This window comes from Melitaea cinxia, chromosome 16 (genome assembly GCF_905220565.1).
Source record: "Melitaea cinxia chromosome 16, ilMelCinx1.1, whole genome shotgun sequence".
NCBI lineage: Eukaryota > Metazoa > Arthropoda > Insecta > Lepidoptera > Nymphalidae > Melitaea > Melitaea cinxia.
Window position 1 is genome coordinate 4572640 of NC_059409.1, and position 20291 is coordinate 4592930.

Consider the following 20291-nt stretch of genomic DNA (forward strand, 5'->3'; position numbering starts at 1 on the left):
GTTATAAGCCAATAAACCTATTAAAACATGAAACATTCAAACATAATGGTAAATCGTTTGAAAGCTTATTTAACGCCGACATTTACTATTCGTCTGCGAGAAAAAAGATTAATAGATACATTTTTTATGGTTTTTCTTTTATGACAAGAATAAATATAAAAAGGGGATACTTAAACTTCGTTACTTGATTTCACGAATTGTAAAAAAAAATATTTTTCAAAATATTCAAATGCAATCCAGAGACTACAAATAAATATACAGCGAAATATGCAAAACACATTAATCCATAATATCTCAAAAAGTTTCAATCTCCGGATTAAAACACCAACCAGTTTAAGTCGCCTAATTTCACTCCCTCTGCTTTTCCACATATTTATTTAACCCAAACAAACTTGGCAAAATAAACTAGACAAGCAATACACGCTCATATTTATTATGAATAAAGATCAAAATTGCGTGAAACATCGTTAGCTATTTAAATTACTTGCTGACTGTATTTATGTCTTTTAGCATTCTTTTTTGGCTCATTAATACAACAAAATATCACGAAATAAGAACATGATTCGTATACAGTATAATTATCTTAAATATATATTATATGTAATTATTCCTGTAATAAACAAAGCTTACCTTCCAAGGCTGAGTTTACCTAGTGGAGTCATTATAAGGTTAGGAAGCTGCTGACTTGAGTACAATAAATATTTTCTTCTATAAGACGTACTTTATCGAACGAAATCAGGGGGTAAATGTCTCTGGGTTAGTTTCTAGTTTTCCATATATATATATATACTATATCATAGTATAACTATTTATAACTAGGTCGGCAAACAAGATCGGCAGACAACACCTGATAGTAAGCAATCACCGTAGCTTTTAGACGCCTGCAACACCAGAAGCATCACAACCGCTTTTCCGACCCTATTCCCAATTCCCTCCAGGAGCTCTGGTCACCTTACTCACCAACAGGAACACAACACTGCTTGAAAACTGTATTATCTATAGTCTTTTTATAAACATAAAAGTTTATATCTACGGATCTAATAAAAAGCAATTAAAATTTAATAAATTTATTCCTAACGTAACAAGTTTGTATTTCATAATGGTATTTATAACATTTAAACACAATGAGATTTATTTAAATTTACAGAAAGAAATATGTTTAAAAAATGCTTACAGTAAATAACTTATAGAAAGTCCGTCTTCTGCAGAATTAAGACAGTATCATCATATGAAATGGATTATTAAAAAATAAACATTTAATCCAAATTTCGGACAAAGCTGAGTGAAATATCTAGTATAAGTTAAATTAATTTCACAGTTTAAAACCGATATATGCAATAAATTGTTCGTTGTCGTACAAAATGCAGCGATCCGTATGAGTCCGGCTTGGAAACAATTACATAACACAATTAGTACTCGGAAATTGATGGTAAGAATGGCAATCATTTTACAAAAATATTGTGTTCTCGTTCAGCTTTTTAGCCGACATGGCTAACTTCATACCGAGATATTTTTTTTGTTTACGTACCATGTTTTTGTTTAATATCTTTCATACAAACCTTATCTTGAAAATAAAGAACATATAATAAAAGAATTATTAAATTTATTGTAGTCATTCTGAAGTTACGCGCGACATACATTTTGGTGATTTATATTTATAAATATTGAATATATAGATTTAACACTTTAATAAGTAAATAAAAAAATTAATTAAAATAAAACGATTCCCGGGGCACTGTTATCATTATTGCGATAGTGATTTCTAACAGACAACTGGTGTCTATATTGAAAACATTGGTAACAATAATTGTTTGCTAGCAAACGAAAAAAACCGACTTTAATTAAATCGGCAAGTAATACAACGTAAGTATACGAAAGAAATTAACAAACGCACTAGTCGCCACTACAATTTTCGAAGATCCCAATCGAGAATACCAGAAAAAGGTTATTTTTCTGGGATACTATCATCTGGTACTACCCTTGGGATATCTCTCTTAAAAAAATATATACGATCGAATTGAGGAACCTCCTTTTTTGAAGTCGGTTAAAAAGGAAAACTATGTGGTTAAAAACCTTCACAACGAATATATTTTGAAATCTGAATATAAACATTTTACAATTTTTTTCACCAATTCGACCAAAGTAATTAACAAAATGGAATGTTTATTTATTTAGTTCAAACTATTATCAGCTTATACACAAATGGAAAACATCTATTTGGGGTTGTTTGTATACGTTAATACAAACTTCATAACGATTCTACCATAATATATCAATAAAATATTGTACTATCTGACCTACCAATTGCTATCAATAATTTCACCCACAACTTCAATACACCAGACCAGGCGAACTATGAGTTCTTTTTGAAATGTTCTTTTATACAAACCATACCCTAAAAATAATATTATTACACCCTAAAAATAATATTATTACATATATTTTTACAAGTGATATACATCCACGGGCTTATGAACCCATGTTCTTTTTTATTCTAAAAACATGCAATTTTTATTTTTATTTTTTTCTATTTCAAGGTAGGCGTTACTAATTTGATATATTCAAAAGTTATGCACGTACCTACATTCACTTCAGCGTTTCATTTTTTCATGACACTGGCTTTTATACCTACATTAAAAAGCGCCTTAAATATACATATCATTACATAGTATAAAACAAAGTTTATTTTATATTTTATATTTAGTATCAGCATTGCACTCGTGCAAAGCCGGGGGGGTCGCTAGAATATGTATATAAAAAAAAACTTCATTTTAGAACAATTTGTATAAAATATTGCAGATGCGATAGTGCTATGGACAGGTCAGCTCCATCCTAAATTTAAACTGCCTTCTGATAAATTACCTCTTTGTCTTTTGCAATGTAATTTTAACTGTTATCGTATTACTAGTGAATTTTGTAAGTGAGTCTAGAGTAAAAATAGCTTATGATTATGAGATGCCATATTTATATACATAATATATTCAATATATTATAAATAAATGAATGGTGGTAATATTTAATTAAAAGAAGTCAAAAATGTATGTAACTTAAGATGAGCCAGTGAAGTTCGTAGCGCCATTTTTTTATTATTTTACACAAAAAAATATATTATTCAGTTTGGTGTAGTCGTTCGAAAGTAATTCATCATGTCATCTATCCATTTTTATAGGGTGATCGACTGCTCCTATTTACACATACAGACCTACCATTTGAAGGAACGCAGTTAGGAGTCGAACACCTGTACATAACGATATAGATTTAATATTGTCAATAATAATAATTCATCAAATTATAAGTTATCTTTACGCAATCATATTTGAACCTTGGAACTTAAGAAGCCGACCGATGGCGGGATAACCATCCAACTGCTGGCTTTGAAATACACAGGCCGAAGACGGGCCCGTACTGCGGTCACCAACCCGCCTGCCCAGCGTGGTGACTATGGGCAAAACACATGAGTTCACGTTATTTTTGGCGTGAACTTGTGGAGGCCTGTGTCCAGCAGTGGACTGTATAGGCTGTAATGGTGATGATGATGATGAATCATATTTGAATGCGGTTAAACAAAAGGTTGACGAGGTGGACCGACGGTCTGATCAGGGTCGCGGGAAGCTGCTGGATGCGTGCTGCGCAGAACCGATCGTCGTGGAAAGCTTTAGGGGAGACTTATGGCAAGCAGTCTGGGCGTCTGTGAGCTGATGATGATGATGATGATGATGATGATGATGATGATAATTAAACCCAAAAGTTGAATTATATTTTAGACACGAATGCGTGTGTATTAAAGCAAGCTCACATATATTTCATTCAAAGAGTCATCAAAATAAGAATTGGTTTGAACTTTTGTCGTTGGTAAGTAAATGCGAAACGGCTTTCTTCGTTCATTTTTTGTTTATATATCTTGCTCAAAATTTTGAGCTGCTCGACTGGATAAGTACCTCAAATTTACAGTTAAATAATACTTTTCTTAAATAGTGTTGTTTCTGTAATGAATAGGAGAGCCAGAGCTCCTTTGTATTATCAAAGTCTAAGTGACTGCCAAATTATCTCACCATTCAAATAATGAAGGCCTAGCTAAAAAAATACGATTATAGTAAAATGATTTTTATTCGAAGTTCAGTACCATAAATGTCAAATATTGATTTGTGTGGTCTAGGACTGCCTACTCTGGCGTCCTGGATACCGCCCGTAAATGGGATCCCCTGCGATACAAAAAAACTAATTTGTGTGTATACTGCCCTATACGACTAGCCCGTTGGGGCAGTTTGTAGTGCTTTCTGTTCTGCGGGTTGCGGGTTCGATTCCCGCCGGAGTCTGCGTGTAATATAATATTTGTATTTATATATGTATTATTTTTATGTATATTTACTAAAAAAAATATAGTTATAACAGTCGGCTGTTAGTGTAACACAAGCATTATGTTACTTATCATAGGAACAGACGACATATTGTGTGTATGTTATATGATATTTATTTATTTATTATACTAACTACCTGTAAAGTACATCTTTTTTTAAGTATTGTTTTCAAAACTGATAAAATCTTGTGATTTTTAATACTCTTAAAATAAATAATAACGTTGTTATAACCAATGTAATTTAAGTTTTTATAAATATATACAATGTATTTCATTTATACTAAACTATTTACATGTTTGGACTAGTTACATGCTTATTTTATGTAACCATTAATAACATTAAAGCATTTTAATTATTTCATCACTATAAAGCTGCATAAATAAGCAAACAGTAAAAATAACCACACATATTTCAATCCGATTTAAATTAACATACATTCAAAAATAACGCAGTTTATCTGACCCGTACACCAGTGAGAAGCTTAATAGTCCAATCAACATCAATACTAAAGGGTATCTGTCATTTAATTTGTATAAATCCTTTGTGAACTGTTGTTTAAACACGAAAAACGTTAAGAGTTGCGCAGTGTTTGTCTCTTCCAATAAATATGTTTACAGTATTGTAAACAGTTTTTTACTCTACGGTGTATTGGAATATATTAGGTCAGGGAAACATTTTCTTGATGTTTTATATGGAAATTCAAGGTAAGATTTTACAAAATTTATTTATATTAATTATAATATATATGTACGATTTTGTTTGATAACTTACCGTCATCTCGTAGGTAGTAACAGGATTCCGTTGCTATAGAAATTTCGGGACTCTAGGGCGTTGTCGTGATGAAAAACCGCACCCAATCTGTTTCTTAGTTCTGGCCACTTATTCTCGATTTCTTGCTTGTCTCAACAGCTGTTAACAGTAGAATCCAAATCGACGGTTTTGCCCAGCGGTAAAAGCTCATAATGAATGACGCCCAATCCCACCATTTAATCAACATCACCTCATTGCGTGTCATCCCAGGTTCGCGAACTTGTACAGCTTGACTGACTTTTGACTACGATCTCTTTTGTACATTCTTAATCGCAGATGATCCACGTTTCGTCACCAGTGATCAACCTTTTCAAAAATGGTTCGGTATCATTACGTCTTAAGAGAAAATCGTAAATAAGTACACAGTCCATTGAATTTCGTTCAGTGAGTTCATGCGGCATCCATACATAGCTGTTTTGTATTACCAGCCTTTTTCAAATGAGTCAAAACTATCTTATGCTCAATTCTCAGATCTTCAGCTATATTTTAATTACTCAAATGTCGATCTAACTCCACTTTTTCAAAAATTTCGTTACGTTTATCTTGAAATGCATCTTTCATCTTTCAAAATTTCTTGAATGAAAACGCTTTTGACCAATATTGTGCTACTCTTACTGACAGGTTAGGTTCATAAACGTCACCAATTTTTTTCGCGGCTTAAGTCGAATTTTTGCCTTTTTTAAAGTAAATCTTTAAAATGTACTGAATTTTATTTGTTGGATTCACTCATTTTGGAGGATAGGAAAACAAATAACCAAGAAAAAAACAAAGAAACTGTTTTTTTACTTTTCAATTTCAATTTTTAAAAGTCACCTTTTCATGGTATCAAAACCAGCCAGTTACGAACAATATATCCAAAAAGATTTTATTGCAACTTTTTACTATAAAATACGAAAAGACTTTTTCCGCGACCTATTAAAAAAATTCAGATATGTCTCATTCATGTTTTTTTTACAAAGGACGAAATACATTTTTAACAAAAGAACAAACAATGGCAAATATTAAATTGAATCATCATTTCTTTGTATTTCTTTCTAATGAACGGTTAAATATAATACAGAAACATTTAAGTACGCTTAAAAAGAAAACACTGATCCATATAAATTTATTTCTAGTTACTAATTACTATTATACTGAAATAAATGAATGAGATACCGGCAATACATTTACATGATAAATTTAACTATATATGTACATATACATGTACGTATGTTGGTATTAAAATTAATTTTCATCACAACTAAATAGAAAATGAAAAGAGGTTTTTTTATTTAAGTACGGAATAGTCATTTATTGCCACCTTTTAATATTTTACTATATTCTTGCTTCGCTTTCTAAAGCTTATAAAGCCATATATAAATGAAAGTAAAGTTATAGCAGCCTTAGTTGAATATGAAAACTATTCATTAAAAAATACGATACATTAATTGTGCAACAACAATTCACGCTCGACTTGTTTCGTCGAACTTTTAAAACTTTTACTCTAAAACATAATGTTCACACGAATTCAACGAACACGCAACATTATAACACAGCTTTGCAATGTAAATTTAAAATTATACCAAAAGTTACGATATACCCACTACCCTCACAGCACAAAGCTTTAAATAATGAATTAGTCATGTAAAAAGCGTATAATATCGAGCATTGATATTCACAGTAATTTAACAACCATTGTTTAAACCATTGTATTAGTATAAAAAAGGAGTTGTAATCAAATGTTATTCAAGAACAAAAAACAAGCACCTTTATCGATTTTTGACAATTATTACGATTACACCCACTTGGGAGCAGATTTTTGTGCTAACAAATGTCAAGGTACCTTGCCGTCCTTGTTACTAACAACCAAGCCTTGAAATATGTATGAAGCTATGTATTTGAGGTTGAATAATATTCTGAAATTATTTTAAATTGGACAGTAAGTAGGAATCCGAGCTGGTATAATAAGTAGACCTCGGTAGCGGAAACTAAAATATCTCAGTAATATGTTCGTCAAATTTTAAAAATTGTTGCTACTTTAGTTACTATATAGACAGATATATACCGACTACATCTACTTTTTTATTTTTGACAAAACAACTAATAATATCTATACACATAAATAAAATTGGAGTATCTGTTTGTAATAATAAAATATCCGCTTTTTACTAAATGCATATGGATGTATACACGATACATATACTAAAATAACATTTTTTACAATTTTTGTATGTCTGTCTGTTTGTTCCGACTTATTTCTGAAATGGCTGGATCGATTTTGACAGGACTTTCACTGGCAGATAACTGATGTAATAAGGGGTAACTTAGGCTACTTTTATTTTAGAAATTTATTTATTTTATAACTCGTCAAAATGAAAAATAACTTTTTTGTTAAATTCCACGCGGATGAAGTTGCGGGCACAGCTAGTAGTTACATAAAATCAGTACTAGCCCATACAGCCAGCAAAAAAAAAATACACAAAAAAAGAATCACAATAATAATTAAATTCTACATATTATTTATGAAATAGTAAGTTAAAATAGATAAAAATAGTAAAAGTACTATGAAAAATAAAACATAAATTAAATTTGACAATTTAATAAGCCTCTAAAACACTTTTCAATTGTCATTTTTAATATAGTATTTATTTATTTACGATTATTGTGAAGTAACCGCTGATTCGGAATGTAGATTTTGCTGAGAAGAATCGACAAAATAGACTCTTTAAAGTATACATGATGCCCAATCATTAGTATTATATGCTCTTATATACATACTAATATATACACGTATATCTAGAATGAAGCTATGGCTACATGAACCGTATGGTAGGTTTTTTACGGCGTCTATTTGGACCATAGTAAGATGGAATTGAGCCAAATGAAAACACAGGTTTAATCTAGCCTGTACGAGTGCCATGCGACAACTGTAACCCCTAACAATCGTGAGTAGTTTGATTGAAATTAATGAACTAAGAAATCATTTTAGACAGTTTTTTTTTATGAATACTTATTATTATTTTTTACTGGATTACTTTATATGAAACTAGTCATACCTAGCTGACTATAATTGTGTTTATTTACACTAGGTATAGGAAACTAATATTTACTTTTTTTGGTATCGTGTAGTATCGTGATATCTTGCTTTTTGAGATTTTTTTTTTGTATTATGATTTTTTTATAATTATACTACTAAATAACAAATAAGGGAAACAGCCTTAAAAGCGGGAGCCGCAGCGGAAATAGCTGAAACGTCTAAACGGCACAAATATTCGTCACTAATTCCAAATTACATCTTTGTGCCATTTGCAGTCGAAACACTTGGACCTTGGATTAGCAGTGCTAACAAATTTTTAAGTGAGATAACTCCTCTCCATATCTCCTAATGGAGGCACATTGGTGACAATAGGCCGGTGCATTTTTTGCCCAGAGAATCGGCATAGCGATTCAACGGGGAAATGCTGGCAGCATTCTTGGCAGAATTCCACGCGGACATGATTTGTACCAAAACTATCTGTAAATATTAAGTTTTTAAGTTGTGAATTGTAAATATGAATAAACTATTTTTATAAAAAAAATACTACTAAATTAAAAATAATAATGAACAGATATGTTCATATATATATGTATAATTTAGTTATACAACCCAACTCAGTTTAGATTCTATAAATTGATAAATTAATAGTAATGACATAATTATTTATTCCCTTTGTTCGTAATAATTTCGGGTGGCTATAAATGTAATCAGTTTCAATTTTATATGATTTTTTTCTTATTTCTCACTTTGATGACAAAAAACCGCTAAACTATAATTAAGTTATCCGTAAAAATTCTGTCCACTATTTTCCCCTCTGATGGTTAATAAGTGAATTCAAAAGTTACTAACTTTAAAGGAAACTTTTTTTTTAAATATCATACAAATAATGGTGTAAATCGAATAACGCACTACAGAGTTATTTGAAGTAGAATGGTCATCTATAGACATATATTGATTTAGGGTAAGCAATCAATCTTGTTCTATTTTCGTACCCTTAGGGTTTGAAATTTTTATTATAACAAATATTATGGTGACAACTTCAATACATATGTTATCCAATAAGAAAATAATAATCGAAATAAAACTATTTTGTAAGAAAAAAACTTTTGTGTTTCAAAAATAACTCTTTATTAGGCAATAGGACATGTATGTATAATTTATATGCCTAAAGCTATAATTTAGTAATGAAGTAAAGAGAAGTAGATGGTGGTACATATAAATACCAATACACAAGTTAAAATAAAACAAATTATCCTAAGTTATTAATAAAAACTTTTTTATTTTAGTTTGTATATTAATTAAATTGTTTAATTCCTCTAACTCTTCAATGATGTACCAAGATTACATACAAGTTACTGACCAATTCTTAACTTAATTACAGTCAATTAAAACAAGTGAGTTAAGTTAATTTCGTTAATTTCATGTAGGCAATAATAATTACAAAACCGTAATAATCATGACCAATTGTTGGAAAAATTAGGGCACAGGGACGTTGAAATAATATACCCAAATTACTGTAGGGAATATAGTACGTAAGGATAATGATTATATGATACATAATTCATTTTTAAAAATAAATAAAATAAGTAATGAATTATTGTAACATAACACAACTGAAGAATACTATAGGAGGAATAGCGGCTAGGCTTTAGATTAAGAGCCGCATTTTGAAGTTAGATAGGTTAGGGTTATTTTTTTTTGTAACGAAATCATGCCGATAAACGATCAAATTTTGAGCTTAGATAATTCCACGGTTCTTAATCTAAAGCTTTACCGGAATAGCTAAATAATACTGCTCTCACGTAGTGTTGGGTTCCTGTGACGAGTAAAGCGGCCAAAGCTCCTAGGGAAGGGGGGGTAGGCTCGGCAACGCGCTTGAAATAGTTATTGCGCTGCAGGCGTTTATAGGCTACGTTTGTATGTTAATGGATGGAAAAGAAATAAACATATAGACAAACAATAAATGACTCTAACTCACACCCACTAAATGAACCCTAATTTGTCATGAAATAGCCGATGATACGCAAGCAGTATCAATCTTTTTTTTTTTTTTTTTTTTTTTTTTAAATATATAGACTAGCGCTTGACTGCGATCTCACCTGAAGTCAAGTGAAGATGCAGCCTAAGGTGGTGCGCGCTTGCCTAGAAGATGCCTATTCACTCTTGATTTAAAGATACCTAAGTTATAGTTCGTTGGAAAAACGGAAGCCGGAAGGGCATTCCAAATTTTAGCGGTGCGAATTAGGAACGAGGAAGCAAATCGTTTAGTGCGAGATCGTGGGATTTCAACCACATAGCGGTGCAGATTCATGCGATGCCTTGCGGTTCGGTGGTAGAAAGGTGATGGTGGAACCAAATTGTATAGTTCTAGAGCACACTCTCCGAAATATAACCTGTAAAATACCGACAAACAGGCAACCTTGCGCCGATGTTCGAGACTTTGAAGTCTAGAGCGAACCAGCGATTTGTCACCGATGAGTCTTCTGGCGCGTCGATCCACAGAATCCAAAGCAGCGAGCTGGTACTTGGCAGAGCCATCCCATAAGTGGCTGCAGTACTCCATACACGATCGAACTTGTGCTTGGTAGAGAGTAAGAAGCTGTTCCGGTGTGAAGTACTGCCTGACTTTATTGAGGATACCAAGTTTCTTACCAGCAATTTTTGCCTTGGATTCTATGCATTGTCCGAAGTTCATATTAGACGAAATATTTATGCCTAGAAGATCAATACTATCGGTGATCGGAACAGATACACCCCGGAAAGTTGGGGCTAATGGGAATGGACTCCGTTTAGCAGTGAAAAGACACGCTTGTGTTTTGGAAGCATTAAATTTGACTAGGTTGGCGTCACCCCAATCGGATACCTCTTTCAAAGCCAAATTCATGCGTTCAACCAGGGCCTCTCTATGCTCATGAGTTTCAGCCCCACCAGCTCGGGGACCGGACACGTATCTCTCCGTAACAGTGCTGTCATCCGCGTATCCAAAGATACCGGGCCTGAGGAGGTCATTTATGTGAATCAAGAAGAGGGTTGCAGAGAGAACTGATCCCTGAGGGACACCGGCATTAACCGCCATCAACTCAGACGAGGAGCCATCTAAGACCACCCGAAATGATCGTCCACTCAGGAAATCTGATATCCAGTCACACAAGCTCGGGGGTATTCCGTAAGCTGAAAGCTTGCTCAATAGGCTCTCATGCCAGACCCGGTCAAATGCCTTCGATACATCAAGTGAGACAGCTAGCGCTTCTCCGTGCTTGTCCAAGGCTTCGCCCCAGATGTGCGAGGCGTACACTAAAAGATCCCCCGTGGACCTGTTACGGCGGAAACCGTATTGCTGGTCCGACAGGAGGTCATTCAACTCGAGGTATGCTAGGAGCTTTTGATTCAGTATACGCTCCAAACTTTTACTCAGTATGGAGGTGATCGCGATAGGTCTATAGTTAGCCGGGTCGGCACGACTACCTTTTTTAGGTACAGGTTGTACGTTGGCAATCTTCCATGCTTTAGGGACTTGAGCAGATTTTAGAGAGAGGCGGTACAAGCGCGTGAGAATAGGAGACAACTCAGGAGCACAGTGTTTAAGTACTCTTGCTGGTATCCCGTCAGGACCACTAGCCTTATTCACGTCCAAGTTACGGAGTACTCTCAAAACCTCAGTTTGGCGAATGCGTAGTTCTGACATAACAGAGTCGCAAGGTGGATGTCTGGGCGGTGAGGCACTACCTGCATCAAGGAGCGAATTTTCTGCAAACAGATTCGCTAAAAGGTTAGCCTTTTCTGTCGCAGTAAAGGCCAGCGATCCATCTGGTTTAAGCAGAGGAGGCAGCGAGGGACGGCAGAAGCTCATTTCAACCGACTTGGAGAGTGACCAAAATGCTCTACTACCGCGCGGATGGGAAGCTAGTTGGGCTCCGATGCGTTTAATACGGTTGAAACGAGCTTTTTTAAGAACCCTTTTGTAGGACTTGGCAGCAGAGTTGAACGCTCTCTTCCTCGTAGTTATATCTGGAGATTTAAGGGTACGGGCTTCAGCCCACGCTGCAAACGCTGAGTCCTTACGGGCTGCAGCTTCGGCACATTCTGCACTATACCACCTAGGGATCTTGCCATCTAGTGATACATCAGCAAATGGAATGAAGTACTCCATCCCCTGACGTATCACTTCCGATATTTCTTGTTCGCAACTCGACGGATCACTGGAAGAGAAGCAAGTCCGCCGCCAAGGGTAGGATGCAAAAAAGTGTCGCATCTCATCCCAATCTGCCGACTTATATCGCCACACACGTCTGGTTCCGGTAGGACCTGTATCCAGAGGGTGAAAGTTAGATACTGACTTTACCACACAGTGATCAGATGTGCCCAGGGGAGCTGCAACTGATACCGAGGACCGGTCAGGGTCAGTTGTCAACAGAAGGTCTAAACAATTAGGTGTATGGTCGTCAACGTCGGGTACTCGTGCTGCTTCTTGGACTAGCTGGGTAAGATCTAGCGACAGAGCAAATTTGAGCGCCTCTCTCCCGGCGTGTTCGGTATTCTGGTATGGGAACAGCCAGTCCTGGTGGTGAGCGTTAAAATCCCCCAGAAATACCATTTGGGCAGCAGGATACCGACGTTGGACCATGTCAGCCGTCTCACTGAGATAGTCGAACATCCGAGTCGTCTCCCGATCACCACTATGCGACCGATAGGTACAGGCATACACAATCTGCTCCATGCCCGTATCCAATAAACACCACATGATGGAAAGGTTAGGTATCTCTAAGTTACGTAGACGCCGGCAGCAAACATCATCACGAGCAAACATACAGACTCCAGCGTGAGATTTAAAATTATGTTCGAGCGAATACCCAGGGTACTGCAGGTACGTTACATCTGCTGGGCTACCAATTTGCGTCTCCGTAAGAAAAAGTAAATGCGGCCTCTCAGTCTCCAGGTGGTGGTGGACTGCAACGAGATTTGAGTGCAATCCTCGTATGTTGGTGAGGTGCACTTTGAGAGAGAGGAGGTGCAGCCGCTGTTTAACCTTACTTTTTTTCTTGTTCTTCATTGTGGTCAAGGGGTGAATAGGAGGGGAAATGGTAGTTGTACGAGGCGCTGCGTCTATAGACTCCACGATTTTTGCAGAAACCACACTAAAGAAGACTCGACTGGAGACTGCGGGGACGCCCGAACCCCCCAGGAAATCGCCATCGGGTCCTCTCACCGGTCGCCAACCGGCACGATGGAAGCCATCCCTGGATTTTTCGCTAGGTGGCGGGGCAGCCTTTCATAGGTGGCGAACCTACTAGTTGGGCCCCCTACTGCCTGCGGTCGGCCAGCGGTGCACCGTGCTTCGGATCCCGCTACCCTCCAGGTCGAGACGTCCGGCGCAGTGACTACGCAGATCAGGATCCTGTCACTAGACGCAGCGCAACTGTACATACCCATACCCCTATGATTGGCTATTACGAGCATCGTTCCGGAACGCGAGGCGCCTCACGGCACGACAAGTCGTGTCGCAAGACGCGTCACTTGGCGGCGCGTCTTTGCTCGATGGGTGGTCACACTAGCCACGGCCGAAGCCTACCACCTATGTATGTTACTCGTTTTGCACCACCCAGGGGTCACGTGTAGGGTAAAGAGGGTTAAGACCTGACTTGGTACATCCTACGGACGCGAGTAACTTCGACCCCCAAAAAACAAATACAATCAAATGTAGAGAACAACTGAAATCACTCAACTAAACAATTATTTCTCACTTCAAATCTATAGTTATTCATTCACAACACACTTTTAACTGCATTGAATACGTTATCAAACTAATCACTTATACGCCACTTATCGAGCAGTAACGCTAGCCGCACAATAATTAAACAATAACTGCTTCGTCACTTACAAATTATCATACTTATAGGACAACAATTCCGCCAATACACGACAAAGATGGCGACTGACCATCCATCTTTATGCTCTTCCGATACTTCAACAAATGATAATCAGAATAAGATCATTTAAATGATAACAGTATTTATTGTCTAACTACCCTGCAAAACAGATAACAAAGATAGTGACTGACTAATCGTAAATTAATAGGTATTAACCATTCGGTAGATGGCATCACCATCTTTGTACTGGACCGGTATTAAGCGAATAAATAATAGACACAGAATCCAATATTTTAATAATTGTCAAAATTACAAATTAAAATGCTAACAAAATCATTTCGATCACTACGCCAACCAGTTGTCGATACCCTCTTTTTAATTTTGAGCGCCGTATTATTTTTTCTTTGCGTATCAAAACATAACATTTATTTTTCTGCTTCTATAAATCAAAAGGTTTACATTACATTCAGCCTATAACATATAAAACATATAAATGAAATCAGAATCATAAATACGTTTATTCAAATAGACTTCAAAAGCACTTTCGAATCGTCATTTTACAAATTAAATTTCAATTATTTTTAAAAGTGAAGCTACCACCGATTCAGAATGTAGATTCTACAGAGAATAACCGTCAAGAAACTCTGCAGTTACTATTTTAACAATAATATATAAACTTTGTTTTGATAATGAATGAGTAATATTTTGCATGAAATCAATCATCAATCATCAAAAAGTCCACACATCTTTATTATGTATGTAATCCTGCATAGAAAAATTGTGTTTAATAGTCTATTTTTATGTACGTGGTCACGACGGGCCATGTAACTGGTCCAAAATATCGACAAAAATCGTCAAAAAACTATATCGTGGTATGTACTCGTTTATACTTAAAAATAGACTATGTTTGAAAACCGCGAGTGTCTAAGTCTAAAAAAGTTAATTGTGTTTAATGTTTTGATAATCAAACGAATCTAAATGTCAAACGAAGTTCGCGCTAAAATATGGTTATAATCTCTCTATTAGAATTATAGTTTGGAGACTACAATATGTTTCAGCTTCATTACATTAATATTTATTATTTTGTGATTCGCGAGTAGTTCGCATATTTTCCACAAAGGTTTTTTTTTAACTTGACCTCAATCATAAAAGTCACTTTAAGTTTGTTTAAAACATATGACATAGTATGTGTATTGTGAAACCGCTTGTAAGAGCACTTCAGAACTTCATCAGGTCGTTATAATTTCGTAATGAGGTCGCCGGAATATTATTAAACTACATTTTCATATTTATTTTCTTTCCTCTTGTAACTCATTTTTGTTTTAATTTAAATATACTTAATTAAGATATCCAATTAGTTATTTCGCAAATGTAAAAAACGACAATAATTATATCGTCGTTTTTATCTTGTAGGTTAATCAAAAAAATGGAACTTTATATTCTATTTTTGAATATGAAAGAACTTCACAATTAATTCTTATTATTGTCATGAAAACTCGTCGTTAAAATATGTTAACACATTCGTTACACATACATACGTCAATTGGTAATATGACAAAATTATTAATCAATGCAATGCAAGAGCAAGTTTATCAATATTCATATGTATATTTATATTATTATTCATATGTATATATATATTTGGTTTTATTAATTTATTACGATACGGTACGATACAATTCAGCCTGTAACATCGCACTGCTAATAGGCCTCTTTCTCTATGTAGGAAAAGGATTGGAGCTTAATCCACCACGCTGCTCTACTGCGGGTAAGCGGATACGTTCTCTACTATGAGTAACGTTCGCTATCAGATATTTATGATAACAACCGGGATCGACTGCTTTACGTAGTCTCCGAGGCACGATGAGGAGACTCACTTGAATAAACATCAAACCGGAAAGAAATATTTGTAGAAATATATAATATAATATATAAATACAAATATCCATCCCGAACGCGAAACGAAAACGCAAAAATGGCCCACGCACAACTACACCAGAGCGGTTGTGTAGCAACAAGATAACGATGAAGTATTGAAAATACATTATTTTTAAGACAGGTTGTAAGTTCAACTCACTATTTCTCTTAAATATCAGATTTTTTTTAATTTTCTTAAAGAAGAATTAATAAATAAAATTCTTTTGATAGTTTTTTTTTTTCATAAATACAGACATAGAAACCAAAATACGTAGATATACGTTATAAAGTTGAAAAAACAAAAAAAAATAAGAAATAGTATGTTTGATAAGAAATATGTGACGACACAAAATCATATTATTACTATAAAAATATCTCGTAACTTTTTTGTTAATAACTTTATAGAAAACTAGTGACCCGCCCCGGCTTCGCACAGTTGCAAAAACTATCAGTGTTCCTTTACTATATTATGCATGTATTTTATAGTAAAGGAATATATTTATAGTACATATACCTTCCTCTCAAATCACTATATTTACTAAAGGAAACCGCATCAAAATCCGTTGCGTAGTTTTAAAGATCTAAGCATACAGACAGCGAGAAGCGACTTTGTTTTATACTATGTAATGATACACATTATAATTTATAAGTAAGCAAATTTGTATTCAATTGCTTTTCAAATGAGAAGATGAATATGCAAATTTCTATGTTTATTGAGTGTCATTTGATAGTATTTTCATATGTACTCACGTATGTGTCTTTAATTAAAGTTAACTGTAAAATACGAACGGAAAGCATTACGTACTCATCAATTATTTTGTTTTCAATTAACGTATCGTAAAATTACGTAATATTTTAAAGAGCTTATATTATTTTTGGCTGAAATTAAACCTTTAAATGTTAATTGTAACAACCATTACTTGTGATTTATTATTCGTCGTTATTATTATAAAAAAAATTAAATGCACGATAAAGATATAAGTAATACTGCTCACTATAAACCAAATGGAAATGTCTAATTCCTTCCTATCTAATAAATGATAGATCTTTAAAGTAATTGCCTACTTACGCCTCAAGCGCTCATTTGGTGGATCTTATAGATACACCCTCTTTAAGACAACAATAATCTCAACATTATCATAATCTTTATTCAGCCTGGTATTCGAAAATTCTATGACTGCAGTTATTGTGAGAATGTAGAAAATATCCTAACCTTACTAATAATATTGTAATTATAATGATTTAAATATTTCATACATCAAAATGCAGAAACGTTTACATTACTGAAAAACAGTTTATTTTAGTTAAAGTTAAATTTAGTTTAGCTTGTAAATTATTAACGGCTAATTTATCCAAAGGTCCGCCCGTTACCTATACTACATAATAATCTGTAGCTATAGATGAGTTTTGTTTGAAATTATTTTATTGTTTATTTATTTATTTATTTAATTTATTTATTGTACAATAAAGACACTAATACAAGTGTGTACAAAAGGCGGGCATAAGGCTTATGCATTTTCTACGAGCGAACCTCGGTATGTGCAAGAAAGTAAGTTTACAATAAAGAATAAAATAAATAATAATTGTGTTTGCTCGCAAACTAAAAAACACCAACTTTAGCTACATCGACAAGTAACACAGCGCATGTAGTAAAAATAATCAAGTAAATACGCGTTATCAATGATTACTCAAAAGTGGTCATCAGATCTCAATCAAAGTTTAATGGAACCACAAGACAAGCATCAGCTTTCGATTAAAATAATAATCGTCAACATCAGTACACAATCATCAAAGTCGAAATTAGAACCGCTTCCGTTTTTGGAAATCGGTTAAAAAGAATTTACTGACCAGAATTTGAATCCAGATTATTAGGGACAATCCACGTGTCCTATCCAATGAAACATCTCTACCATAACATAAAAATCCAAATTATACAAATTATATAAAAAACAAAACATCTCTTACATTATCAGAAAAAGGAAACGTGATAAAATTATTGTATCGTTGAGTTCAATTCAGAGGAAAACTAAAAAATTGTTTCAACGCCCTCCTTTCACAGTTAAAGGTTAAACTTTCAATTTCTAACATTCCGGTTGAGTATAGCAGGCAAATACTAACAACAGTATAAATCAGATCGTGGTACAAGTCTTTGTAATAAATTTTGTGATTTAAGCGTATTGAGATTCGAGTTTTGTTATGTTTATTATACCATACAACCTTATTGTATAAAAAAAAAAGTTTTCATTTGTAATAAATATATTCAGGTTAACACAATAATACTATTTAATATCATGAAATTTATTTATTGAGAAAACTATAACAAATAGACAAGTTAAGTAAATATCAATTATGTAAGTTATCGAAGAGACAACTACATATTGACCACATCACATATTTCAATGCGAATGAAATTGAGCATATCATCTAGTTAATTACATAAGTAAATTTAGATCGTCTAATCTGTTAAAACCGCAAATTCTATTCTGCGTAGTTACATGAAGTCCGTGTCAAGCAGTAAATCTCTTTCGTAAAGTTAAGAATGAGTCATGACTCTGCAGTGGAATTTATAACTTTAATATATTCAACTGGATATGGACGCGAGTAGTATAATGTGTAATAGTTACTTTCTTTAGTTTTCTGTACCTTTTTAGAACCAATTTTTACTGTGAATAAAATACTTGATTCTATACCTAATGGTCGTGGATTCAAACTGCTAGCGTTACTAAATATTAGACAGTTACGTTTATTTAAAAAATTCATTTTGTACTCAAAAATAAAGACAAATGAGCGTGGATTTTAATTTTATTTAAGAAAAGGCTTTTTGAACTTAAAGTTAAAGACACCAATTGACTCTTTTTAAGCGGTCTTAATTATGTCACTCGTTAATTAATATATCATACAAATAATGACAATCTTTCTGGTGCAGTGATGAAAAAAGTCCTAACGCAGACGGTCGTCAGTTCGACTGACGTTCGAAACAGACACCATCATTCATCACCATCATTTCAGCCTATTACAGTCCACTGCTGGACATAGGCCTCCACAAGTTAGCGCCAAAAATGGCATGAAATCATGTGTGTTGACCCAAGTCACCGTGCTGGGCAGGTGGGTTGGTGGCCGCAGGGCTGGCTTTGTCGCACCTAAAACGCTGCTGCCCGTCTTCGGCCTGTGTATTTCAAAGCCAGCAGTTCGATGGTTATCCCGCCATCGGTCAGCTTTATAAGTTCCAAAGTGGTAGTGGAACTGTGCTATCCCTTAGTCGCCTCTTACGACATCCACGGGAAAAGAGGGGCTGGCTATATTTTTTAATGCCGTAGCCACACAGCAATCGTAGCTACACAGCAAAGGCAGAGTCATCTAAGTAGCGAGACAAACATTTATATTGACATAAATATATATATATATATTTATATATATATTTTATGTGTAACATTAAGAAAAGCATGCATTACATTACATTTACTTGCAGAAGCCCTTAGGCTTGTCCGCATATTGCTATAACATTTACAACGACAACAGTTACAAAAACACATTTATACTAAGCTTAGACAAATTTTGTTAAGTAAACTTTTGCGTCTACCCTACTTATTAAAAGTAGTTTCTCCTTTATTAATTAAACAATACTATCATCGACGGTATGGGCTCAAAAACGATTACAAAAAACATACGGGTGTAAGCGAGATAGTTAAGTTGTTTTTATTTGCTCAGAAATAGTATATGTTTCTGGTATAAGCATACATCCTTATAAGTATTCCCTCTGTATATTTAAGAGCACGTTAAACCATCGGCCCGAGTTACCATCAAAATACTGGCTCGAAATTGTATTTTTACGGTAGCAATATCAAATCACACAAAACCCATTTATCTATGTTTAATATTTCTCCTATATGCAGCAGGGGGACGTTGACGAGACTAGGTAGGCTGATCAAGTTCCCGCTCACTATGATCATGATTCTACGGGACTTACCGCGATTATTATTTTTGAAACTTCCGATATTTTAGCGACGTAGCTGACGACATGGTGACTTACCCATAATGACAGTCGAAGTCCCTCCGAAACGATAGTAGTCAAGTTCAGTAGTCAAGACATTGTAATCAGACCAAATACCCTACTTTTTGTAAATAAGAGAATATCATTTACTTCGCTAAGAGCCTCAATACTTAAAACCTATACTTAAAACCGTGCATTTCATTTAACTTTGTTACGATAGCACGGATGGCATGTTATGTTGATGAATATACCGTTTTATACGAAACTCATACGAGGTTTAATTTTGTGAAGTGATTTTCATCAGTAAAGAAATGTACTCTCATATTAGAAAT

General features: G+C 34.4%; 1 protein-coding gene across 1 annotated transcript in view; it reads right to left on the reverse strand.

Annotated features, from left to right (window-relative positions):
• LOC123661211 overlaps positions 1 to 13234 on the reverse strand; it is a 35752-nt gene extending 22518 nt beyond the window's left edge. Inside the window, exon 1 of the mRNA XM_045596198.1 lies at positions 11804 to 13234. Within this exon, the coding sequence (XP_045452154.1) occupies positions 11804 to 13234 (1431 nt within the window). The remainder of the gene's footprint in view (positions 1 to 11803) is intronic.
• Positions 13235 to 20291: the final 7057 nt, after the last annotated feature.